This window comes from Rhopalosiphum padi, chromosome 2 (assembly GCF_020882245.1).
Source record: "Rhopalosiphum padi isolate XX-2018 chromosome 2, ASM2088224v1, whole genome shotgun sequence".
Taxonomy (NCBI): Eukaryota; Metazoa; Arthropoda; class Insecta; order Hemiptera; family Aphididae; genus Rhopalosiphum; species Rhopalosiphum padi.
In genome coordinates this window covers 28,584,343-28,597,281 of record NC_083598.1, presented here as the reverse complement: position 1 = coordinate 28,597,281, position 12,939 = coordinate 28,584,343, and the positions used below count along the sequence as shown (strand labels likewise).

Sequence of the window (12,939 nt, the reverse complement as noted above, 5' to 3'; positions counted from 1 at the left end):
TAAAAAATGAAAATTGAAAATAGGTTTAAAGATATAATGATCTTTATTATGTGTATTTTATAAGATGTTGTTAAGCAAATTTAAGAAATTATAAATTTTCATATTATTATCTTGATTCTTAGAATTTTGGCCATTTTATTGTGATTTATTTATTATATTTTTTTATTATTGTCTAATATTTACTAAAATAGTTGAGATGTAATTGAATGATTTAAAATAAATTAAAATGTTTATCACATCTTTTAAACACTTTAGTCAATTATTACCTACTCGCCAATTTTGTTTTATAAAACACTATTGTCATTGTTCAAAACAATATGATGTGATCGTTGTTGGTGGTGGGCATGCTGGAACTGAGGCATGTTCTGCCGCCGCTAGGATGGGAGCATCTACTTTATTAGTGACTCACAAAAAATCATCTATCGGTAAGATTATAAATATGTTTATAACAATTTTCATGTACAGATGTTATGTTTTTGATATATTTTCAGGAGAGATGTCATGTAATCCTTCATTTGGTGGTATTGGTAAGGGACATCTTATGAGAGAGATTGATGCATTGGATGGACTTTGTGCAAAAATTTGTGATCTCTCGGGCATTCACTACAAAGTAATGTGAATCAATGCAATTAGAATATCTTCTTTAAGTATAATTATAGGTTTTAAATCGCAGAAAAGGACCAGCTGTATGGGGTCTAAGAGCTCAGATTGACAGAAAACTTTATAAAATGCATATGCAAGCACAGCTTTTTGAAAATACTCCTAATCTTGATATTATTGAAGGATCTGTAGACAACATTTTACTTGACAGCGATAATCAATGTACAGGAGTGTTATTAGGTAGTACAATATATTATGTTATTTTAAAACATTACAGTGTTAAGTAAATAGTTGATCATGTTTTTTTCCACCAGCATCATTTAATTAATTAAATAAATATGTACTTTCAAATAAAATAAAAAAATATATTAATTTTTCTTATACTAGTTATCCATTAAAAATGTTTATATTGTAATATATTTTAATAATTTCATTTAAATTTAATAATGTTCATATGAAACTAATTAAAGTTAAACAAATATTTCCAAATTCTAAATTGTACAGGGATTTCTTTTTCTAATTAATTATTTTTATGGTATGCATTTTTATAATGTATATTCAGTATAGCAGTATATGCAGTTCAACGGGAATGAGAAGTTTGGACAATTTATTTTATGAGTATTATTTATTAATATTGTTTCATTGTTAACAAAGTAATTTGTCTTGTTTTATTACGATTGTTGAATATATATATTTTATATATTCAACTTTAAATTGTAATTATCAAGTTAATATCTAATCAAAACTTTAATTTTATCTTATTGAAAATAATCATTTTATCAATATAAATTAGTGCTCTTTTTTAAATTTTTGTCAAAGTAACAGCATTCAACAATGAGTGAATATTTATTTTTTAATAGAGTTATTTTTTTATATATAATATATTCTGTAGCTATGCCATCAATAAGTATAGTAAAATAGAATATAATTGCATAAATAATGTTTTCTTTTTTAAATTATGAATGTACATTATTTTAACTTTTTACAAGAAGAGTATTTTTACATACATTTCTTTTAGCTTTGAAAATTAAAAATAACAATAAAGTCTAAAAATATCTTTTGGGAGAAGAACATATTTTTTTAAATTAAAAAAAATAATAATATTAAGAGCATCTACATATAATATATTATGGTTTAAGATATTGAAAAAGTTAATCTTAAAAAGTAAGGACCCTCTTATCTTTCTTATAAATAAATGTATAAGTTAGTTTAAAATGTCTTTTAAATCACCTAATTAACATTTGGTCAACTATTTTTCCTGTACAGAAGAATAAAAGTATTTTAATGCAATATTGATTTCTTAATTATTACTTTATTAGAAAATGAAACATTGATAAGAACTAAATGCGTTATATTGACTACTGGAACATTTTTAAATGGCGAAATGTACAGTGGAATGACTGTTAAGGCAGGAGGCAGGATCAATTCAAAGCCTTCTATTGGCTTAGCTAACACTTTAAAAAGTTTAGGATTTAATATAGGAAGAATGAAGACTGGTACACCACCTCGAATTGAAAAACAATCTATTAATTTTACTAATTTAAATTATCAGCCAGGAGATGATTTACCAACACCGTTTTCGTTTATGAACAATTCAGTTTGGCTGAAAGTAAATAAGTATATTATCAGTCTGATTATTATGTATTTTATATTTACTGATTTTATTTGACTATTTTGTTTAGCCTGAAGAACAAATAAAAACTTATTTAACATATACTAACAGTAAAGTTCACCAAATTGTAATTGATAATTTAAGTATAAATCGACATATTAAGGAAGAAGTAAAGGGTCCTCGATATTGTCCATCACTTGAATCTAAATCTCTCAAGTAAATATAATATATATCTTAATAGTATAAATTATAATATTTAGTTTAAAACAAACAATATTTTTAGATTTCGTGATAGAAATCACCAGATATGGCTTGAAATAGAAGGCTTTGATAGTGATATAGTTTATCCAAATGGTCTATCATGTACGCTGCCTGAAGATTTGCAAGTAAAAATGATAAGAAGTATAAACGGACTAGAGAATGCTAATATTGTCCAATATGGTAAGATAAAACATTTTAGTTTAGAAATAAACTAACAAGTTATTTTCAGGGTACGGAGTTGAGTATGATTATGTGGATCCGCGTGAGTTGTATCCTACATTGGAAACCAAAAAAATTGGCCGATTGTTCTTTGCTGGTCAAATAAATGGAACAACAGGTTATGAAGAAGCAGCCGCTCAAGGTATATTGGCTGGAATAAATGCTGGTGCTAAAGTGAGTGTTAAAAATAATAATGTTTTTGTGTTTGCTTAAAATGTAATCAATTCTTTCAGTCCCTAAACAGAAATAGTCTTACATTAAGTAGAACCGAGGCTTATATTGGTGTACTTGTTGATGATTTAACCACACAAGGCACAGATGAACCATATCGTATGTTCACTGGTCGAGCTGAATTTCGTTTACATCTAAGGCCTGATAACGCAGATATTAGACTAACACAGAAAGGTTCTTTTTTAATGATAAAATATTATAGATTATTCAAAAGATATTTTAACATAATTTATAATATTTTATAGGTTATAACATTGGTTGTGTCAGTAAGAAACGTTTTGATCAAACACTAAGTATACTTTCCGCTTTAGAAGAAGGAACTAAACTATTAAAATCAGTTTCTCAGACTATGTATAAGTGGAAGAAATCATTGGGCTTAAAAACTTCTAGAAACCCAGATACCAAAACGTGTGTATTTATTTATATACTTTGTTTGCCGAGGGAATGTAGTTGCACACAAATTAAAATGCATTATACACTACTACAAAAACAAACTTCCTCACTTTTCACTCACAGTTATATGTCCAAAGTAAGCATATTCTCTCAGCAAACAAAGTATAAATATTAAATAGTATAAATAAAATAAATAAAAAACATTTTTGATTTTTGTAATAATGTGATAGGGCATTTGATATGTTGGGCCTATCTACAGAAGGTATAACATTACAACAGCTGGAAACAGTACTTCCTGATAAATTTAGTGGAAAGTTTGAAGACAATCGAATTTGCGAACGTCTAAAAATTGAAGCTTTATACCAAGCATCTATTTACGATCAACAAGAAGATATTGAGCGTGTAGAACTTGATCAATCTCTACTTGTACCTAAGGACATAGATTATACACAGTAATATATTAGTATTTCACTGACAACATATATTTATGCTATATTGTATTTATATTATAATTTATAACTATTTATAACTCTATTATTTACAGTACATCGCTAAGTATATCAAAAGAAGAAATTGAAAAGTTATCCTACATTCGACCACAAACTGTATGGAAAAAATAATATACTAACATAGTAAAGTATTTTGTTGATTCATTTAATTTTGTTTTCAGATTGGAGCTGCTAGTCGAATACCCGGTGTTAAATCCAGCACTGTTTTAAAACTATTGTATTATATTAAAAGCCAAAAGATAAATATACCAATAAATTAAGTATGCATATTTTGCGTATTATGTATTTTATTAAAAACTTATTCATCATATAATACAATTATTAAATTATTAAATGTTTAATCAATTGACACAAGTATGATTATATTTAACATAATAGATCAATAATATCAATTAATAATTACAATTTACATGATTTTTCATAAGAGTTTCTCATTAGTTACTTCCATAAATACCCTAGAATTTTTAAATAACTTAACATTAAAATATATTGATATATTTTATATTATACCGTTTGGTTATATCAATAAAATATAATATAATAACTAATAAGTAATAACTAAGTTCGGTCATGTTAATTTCAATTATGAAATTATGATCAGACGGCGTTTTGGTTAGGCTATTTAAGTACATTACTGTCGTTAGCTTATAATTCCAGTAGGAATACCGATAATCTTATTTTCCATATTATAATTTGTTAAAATTAAAGTTAGAACGTAACTTGTATCTTTGTTATATGTACGACTCTGAGGTTAAATATTTATGATAAGTTCTGTGAAATCAGTACAAACTATAAAGAATATATAATTATTATATTTTATTATGACTTTAACGATTCTATGTAAATTTTGATGACTGAGTTATCACCAGTTCTGATGACAGTTCTCACTCCTCACCAACGGTTTTAATTTTTATAGCGAAAGCCAAAATTGTTATTTTACTTCAAAATTCTTATTAAAATGCACTCAGAGCTTATCTAACTTATTTGAAATTCTATTATTTGAATAACTTCCTTGCTATATATAAGATACTTAGGTACGCAGTTGTTTGGTTTACCGACATAATAGTGTCCCACTAATTACAAAGATCTATTTTCTGCCAACAACTTCGTTCTACAAATGAGTAGGAAATAAATATTCAACTTATTCAAGTATTATAGTACTTATTCAAGGCCAGTGGAGCCTCGCTAATGATTGTTGTCAAATAGAATTCGACAAACTCAAATTAACGGTGACCGCGAATCGTGACGATATCTTTTCTGAAAACAAATGATAACATTTTTATATTTTTAAATTTTTAATATATCTAATTAATAGTTCTCTAATGATAGCAATACATAGATAAGTATGACATCTAGAAAAACCATTGTTTAGAGTGGCGGGCTATATTTTTACATGAGTTTTATTTATTTAACGTCTTAAAAACTACACCCGTAGGCATGTCTGACAACGATTTATCGATCATTCTTCGTCATTTCATTTGAAAGGTAGAACCACAAGTCACAACTACTAATTATATATTATTATGTATCATTTCATTTTTCAAACACATTTAAAACTCAATATAACCATAAATAAATTTGGTATTTTGAATTTTCCAAAGTTTGAGTTTACATATAGATTTATTATTACTAATTTCATAAATGTATGTTTTGGAAAATTCAAAATATCTATTTTAGTGCGTTTTATTTAACTTTGATTGCTTAACTGGCAAAGACCCCGCCTTCCCATTCCAATAAATGCTTTGGTAGTTTGGTTGTAATATGACCCTCTAATAACCTTAATAATTTCATAAGATGATATTTTAAAAATTATAGTTATAAAAAAAATGCAAACATTTTTGTTATATTATGTACAGTTTGTGGTGCTCATAAGCTGTTATAAGTTATGTTAGGTATACGGTTAATAAGGCGCACACGCGATACAAAACACGTTTAGTCGGGTTTACGGACGATGAAAAAACCAATTTTATCGCATGTATACTCAGTACATTTCTACAATTCCTATACTGGTTACTATAAGCCTATACATTTAATAGGTTTCCGCTTTAACGATATTATAGTTTATATAATATATTATGTTGTTGATACCTATAAAAACGATTTGTATATTTTCACACCAATCGACGCCCCGAGGAATGTTTTACGAATAAAACGCAGGCTACACTTGAAGTAAAATTGCTAAATACGAGTATTTGTTCTATTATTCAGATTAAGTGTCATTATTCACTTATTACGTATAATCATTTATAAGTTATAAGAGATAGGTAAACGATTTCATTGTAATACATTAATGAAAATTAATTATTATAAATCTATATGTAAACTCAACTTGATAGGTACACCATAAATATTCGACTAATAATTGTGTATATAACCTTAATTTATTATGTAAATAACAAGGTATACCTCCTTTGCGTCTTTTCTGCATGGCTCGAAACCTTTAGCCGCAACGATCCTCCGAACAAAATTAATATTGCATGTTCGTGTTCTCGGCGTAGTCAGGTACTCCATTTTGAGGGACGCCGTCGAATCGGTCGTACACTATAAACAGTATAAACGGTAAACAATTTCACGTAAATATTATGTTTTTATAAACTATCGTTTATAATTTTATATGATTAAATTATTGTATAGGTGTACTCGGGGCCGTTATTTTTATTATTTCGCTACTAACTCCGACCTCAAAATAAAATAAATTCATTCAACGCAATCGACATAGTATTAAGCCTTCTTTATTTAATATATGTATGTATTTAATCTATACATGACATGTTATTAAAAATAATATCAATATCAATAGGTTTTTATAAATAATTTTTTCTCATTTAAATAATGAATATTAACTAAAATCGCATAACATTTTCCTGAACATGGCTGGCTCGACAAAAATATAACTAAATATTAAATGGATCGGTTTAAATTCCGTATGGTTGTATATTATATACAGTACCACTTATTGCCTATATTTATATACATGTAATTCATGACTTCAACAACTCGCGTTTCTTTTAAATATTTGTCTGTTGTTATCCATTGCATTGCCGTGTTTAAGGGAGGTAGAGACAAAACAAATCACAAGTTTTGTAGTTTTGTAATTCACGAGTATTTTTTTCGTAAGCTAATTAATCATTTATAAATCTGTAAAATAAAACGTACACATTGGCGTAGAAATTTCATTGTGATGATACATTTGATAATAATTTATAGGTATTAAATTATTTATGATGTTTCTACTACGGTGATGGTAATTAATATGATGTATGTACAATTTATCATACTCATAAGTTCATAACATTTATACAGCCGACCAACATTTGCAGCGATATGCCTGAGAATTAATAATTACTCATCAGTACGAACTAAGATACAACAGGATGCATTTGAATAAATTATAATCTTAAGATAATAATACTTATATCTTAGTTCGTGGTCGTCAGTGTGCAAGTAGTATTAAAGTAAGTATCTTTATCTCGGAACGGTGGAAAAGCTATATCGCTCGGATGACCCATGCAAATTTTCCAATTTCGTCTATATTATCATCAATTATAAATACTAGTATTTATAATCAATGATATTATTTGTGTAAGTACAGACGTCATGTATATTAGCATTACAGCTGTTCAGCTGTAGTTTACGTCATCCTGATTTCTAGAATAGAATTCAATAGTATGTTTTTCGTGTTTTCCGTATTATAACTTTATGATTTTTGAATTTCATATTTCTAGCTACATTTTTTATTTGTATATTACTTTACTAGGTAATTATTTTAGTACACGCCCATAGAATATTATGTTATATTATATTATTATGTATGTATTATGTTTATTTCCGGGACCGTGCGAGTGCATAGCAACGTTGACTGACAACCTAATGATTTCATTTGACGCCAAACGTTTCTTGCAATAAAAATGTAAACTAATAAAATAAGTGTGTTTTTTTTTGCGGTGGGTAAAATAAGAGTGTATAGTAATGATCATCATATCATAAATAATCCGCTGTTGCAATAAGTTATTATTTATATATATATATAATATATATGACGATATAAAATGACATAAAAATATATGCTCTAAACATCACGACTGATGTATTTTGTTCGTTTCTTCTTAGCCTTATCGGAAATTACCAAACACGCACGGCTCTGTAGCGAATAATACATGATACACTATACTGCAGCTAGTGTTATATAATAATGTCTACGGTTTTGTTTTATCTCGTCCGACTCTCGTGTTTACCGCGTGGCTAACAATCGCGGTCACCTTTTTATTCGGTTAAACTACATAAATATTATAAATAATATTATATACATTTTAATCTACATAATATAGGCATCCAACACACACCATAATTATTAAATATTATAATATACGCATCAGTTTTTGTTTAATACGTCGCGCGTTTCGACGATATAGGCGGTACACGCAGACGCTGCACTGGCTTGCGCTCACGGTGTCATCGATAACCTAGGTATCATATAGATAGGTATGTCTGTATAAATATTAATATTATTATACACCTATGATATTATTATGATGCCAGCGTATTCGATTACCCATACGGTTTACGAGTTGTACGACTGTATCATATTATACGAGTAAACTCAACTGCACAGTTGTGGGTACCGACTTGTTGTGTACATGGGTATATACTATATTTAATCGTATATACAGAGTGATTACTATAAGCGTGCTCATCCTTTTATCTATCTTTTAATGATGTGGTAATTCAAAGTTTCGATTTTTAGAATTTTTTGTATATTTTCAGATACTCGAATTTGATTATAGATAGATAATAATATGTTACATTTTGTTCAAACGATAAACGCCTCGTTTCACTATAAATTGCCAAACAAATGATTTTCGTATCATCGCACATAAGCGCCGTCATACCTAGCTATGTCTTAACCTATTATTATTAGATCATTGGTAGTTGGTACACACATAAACCTTAACGATTGAGAAACTTCTCGTTGAAATTTCGATAACTTTTGATCTCGTCATATAGTAAAAATATCGGCCATAATTTAGCGGACCTTATAAACTTATCTTTCCTTTATTCGAATTAAAATAACCAATTTATACAACAATTTAATTTTCAATCTACTTTTCTGCCAGTCACTCGAATTTCGTATATCTATTTTTTTTCTCTAAAAAGTCACAGAAAATTTACACAACGATAAAAAATATTATCTTCGAGAACTAAATTTATCAATTCAAATGTCTCCAAAGTATTTTCACCGATCGTAAAACAGAATTTAATTTTTGCTTTATGCCCGACACTCAGTTATATAATGATCATATTATAATCGTGCATCCACGGTTTTTACAACGTGTCGCGAACTCTGTAAACTTTGAACGCATAATGTCAATGACTGCTGTTTAAGCTATGGCTTAATTATTTTTTTTTCTTAAATTAAATACTGGAATATAAATTTATAATAATACATAGTTAATTGGTATAACGCTAAATTACCGATAACGTTTTTATATATGATTTCCTTATGATGAGAATTTTAGTCTGAGACCTGGATACAAAAACACAGTTGATAGTAAAACACATGGGCACATGGCGTAACTATTGTACTTGTAAAATTATAAATAATATTATAGAAATTAGAATTTCAATGTTTTCGTAAAGGGATTTTTCTTTAGTAATTACTCATTATGTACAGACACGGCATTACATAGGCACTACTTAGGTAGCTATACGCTATACGATATATTATATAAATATATAATGTGTTTTGGCAGAATTAGCTGTGACTTAGGTAGGTATACGCTGGTAATATTGTTAACAATATTATATAGTGTCGACATTAATCACACATGTCGGCTAATGCGATTAAACTATTTTACAGCTACATATTTTTTATATTATCCTGCAGCTAATGTCTACTACAGTGAATCACGGGCAAGAGCGGATTGTCAACTGTAACTTTCCGGTCTTCGCCGTGTGTGCCACTTTATTTACTGTATGATGAAACTTTTTTTTTTTTTTTTGTAAAATCAAATTGTGTATTAAATTATAATACGTAGGTGCTTATTTATTTTAAAATCAACCAGATTAACCCAAAAATTATTATTATTTTTTAAATGTTTACTTAAATTAAATAGGCATATATCTTTTAATGATTTATAATTAATTAATTATTGTAGAATTTTGATTAAATAAATTATCAAATCAATACAAATTATTTAACTCGAATAATAATATTTTTACGGGCTTACAGCGAACTATAATGATAATATTATTATTAAATTGAATAAACGATTGTTTAGTATTATAATATATTGTATTAAATTAAATTGATACTATTTTTAAAAATAGAATTACCTACATCTGTACATTTATATGAAAATATATTCTTTATACCTTATTGTAAAACAACTTCATAATAATACAATGTTTGAATTAGGTATATAGCAATGAATTCAACTTTGAAGCTTATGTTTTGGATTTTAAGACATTTTTGATTTATAAGATCTTTTTAAGTCGTTTTTATCCTTTTTTAATTTTTAATACTTCCTGTCAATTAAAATTGTTAATATATTTATGAATTATTTTTGAATTTGCACATCGTACAATTTATAATATATTTATTTTGAAATAATTTTTAAAACTTTTAAATGTTAACTTTGTATTTACCTTCTTAAGTTAAATATTCTATAATGATTCTAATTTATTATTTGTAAGTATCTATCTAAATAAATAAAATATTTTTTCTTTTTTGTAAACCATGTAAAATAATTTAAAATTTGTTTTTTTTCTTTTCAATTAATTTGATAAATTTTTATGTTTAGTGCATTTCCACGATTAATAATACTACATGCTTTTTAGTGCATTTTTCGTAGCTCTACTTATAAAAATTAATAACTAATACATAGATAACGAATTATTTATTGGCTATAGGTTTAAAAACAATATTAATTTATTGATATTATACATATGTACATTTTTTTTGGCGGGTAAACTTATTATTCAAAAATATTATCCCCCCCCCCCATTTTGAGAAAAAAATCAATTTCATCTTACCAAAAAATTGTTTATAGTTGTTGTATAATAAATACTTACCAAATACCAATGACGTTTTACCACCCCCTTAAATGAGCTTGATCATATCCGATACTGGATAATATAAAGTGTATATAATATATCTAATTAACTGTAAAAAATAATGTACTTTCAGTCTTCACGTATACGCATTATAATGATTCCGTAATATTACTAGGTAGTCAAGTAAATTATAATTAATGTAAATGGAAGTTAATGACCTAGTTATACCCTTATTCTGATTACAATTTCTTATAAATTTATACCAACATATATAACACTTACGACAACAATACGCCGTGGCAAAATATTATATATTATGTGTACTTAATTTATTATCATGTATATACTAAGAATAATGTTATGTCAATATGAGTACAAATTAATTTTTTTATTTATTTGAAAAATTATTATTCGAAAAATGTAAAAAGGTAACTGTATAATATATAACAGGTAGTCAATATATATCATTCTAATAATCATTCAATATATAAATTATCAAATTATATCAAATTCTTGTCATATTCTGTTTTATTTATGAACAATATGAACATCAGATTATCCGTATATCGTATAAATAGTAGTTTCTTCTCATTTAATATTGTCTCTGGGTCTAAAATTATAATTATTTATTTATTAGTACTTATTGTAATAATAAAAAAACACATAATGATAAATGTATCCAAAATCCAGCATGCGCTGTATATACTAGTGGTTTTCAAACTTTTATTATACACGGCACACCGTCACTTCAAAAAATTTTCACACTGACCTTTTTTTTTAGATAAACAAAATTGTTTTGAATTAATTATAATTATATATATACATTTAATAAGAAATGTATGATTGATGTGCTAACAAATAATTTTTAAATTCTTGGATAAATAGATGACACATACCCACATTTTCTTATATCAAAATTTAATGCAATCGGTAATTTATGGAAAAACCACGGCACACTTAGTGGATACTAGCGGCACCCAATTTGAAAACCACTGACCTATACATTATAATATATGATAGATAAACGCATTAGTATTATAATTTATAACGATTGTTATAACTTATAATTATATACGATTATACGAAGTTTGTCGTCCCCAGAAATTCTTTTTTTCTGTTATACCTGCTTATATCGACTATATTTACATAATATGAGACCATTAAATGAGTTGTTAGTAAGTATTGGTGTACTTCAAACAATCAGATCGGTTTGAAAATAAATTATAAAAATTATTTACACATGTCATATTCAAAATTTCAAGAAATATAATCTACCTGTATATTATATACTATATAGTATTATACAGTACACACTACACGTCTTAGGACGAAATTCATTCAAGTTGACACAAGCAAATGTTATAATGGGAGATGGTATTTTGCGCCAATTTTATTACTTGTGATTTGCGTCACCAATAGGTACATTTAAATACGTATGTAATTTGCGCCAAAATATTAAAATATAACATGTATTTTACGTCACATCTAAAAATTAATTTTGGTAATTTGCACCACGACAGAAAATGAAACGCAATATGTAATCTGCGCTACACTTTTAACTATGTACAATTGTTGGAATACTTATATACATTTATTTATATACTTATAATATGAGTATATGACTGATTTTTATATGCTTTTTTAATAACCGAAATTGTACCTATTTAATACTTTTTTTAATAATTTTCTAGAAATGTAACTATTAAAATTAACTTAATTGATAATTGATCAATAATTTAAAAAATAATATGTTAATTTGTAAAAAAAAAAGTTAAGTTATTTTAAGTTGTGCAAATTACAATTTGAATAAGGTAAATAATGACATAAATTACAATTTTTAAAAGCACAAGATGGCGCAGATTACATAAAGCCCTTTTATTTAGTTTTATGTGGCGCAAACTACAACCTTAAAAAGTGTTGCAAATTACATATATATTTATACATATTTTTTTGGATTGAAAATTACATACGCCCGTTTTAATTAGTGTTAAAATATAATATGTACCTATACTTACATAACATAGTATATGTACTTGTATACTATTTTTTATAGGATACACC

The 12,939-nt window shown here is 26.6% G+C and overlaps 1 protein-coding gene across 3 annotated transcripts; it reads left to right on the top strand.

Moving 5' to 3' along the window:
* LOC132922138 (protein MTO1 homolog, mitochondrial) lies at positions 1-4,094 on the top strand. Of its 3 annotated transcripts, XM_060985488.1 has the most exons (12): positions 2-425; positions 492-610; positions 660-840; positions 1,920-2,209; positions 2,283-2,428; positions 2,496-2,653; positions 2,703-2,866; positions 2,926-3,097; positions 3,169-3,331; positions 3,547-3,768; positions 3,861-3,921; positions 3,987-4,094. In XM_060985488.1, the coding sequence occupies exons 1-12, from the start codon at positions 227-229 to the stop codon at positions 4,083-4,085; spliced, it is 1,974 nt and encodes a 657-aa protein (XP_060841471.1). In that variant the 5' UTR covers positions 2-226; the 3' UTR covers positions 4,086-4,094. The 3 variants fall into 3 exon arrangements, with proteins under 3 accessions (XP_060841472.1, XP_060841471.1, XP_060841473.1); XM_060985490.1 differs by lacking the exon at positions 2-425 and having other exon boundaries at positions 674-840; XM_060985489.1 differs by lacking the exons at positions 3,861-3,921; positions 3,987-4,094 and having other exon boundaries at positions 1-425; positions 3,169-3,452; positions 3,547-3,688.
* Positions 4,095-12,939: the final 8,845 nt, after the last annotated feature.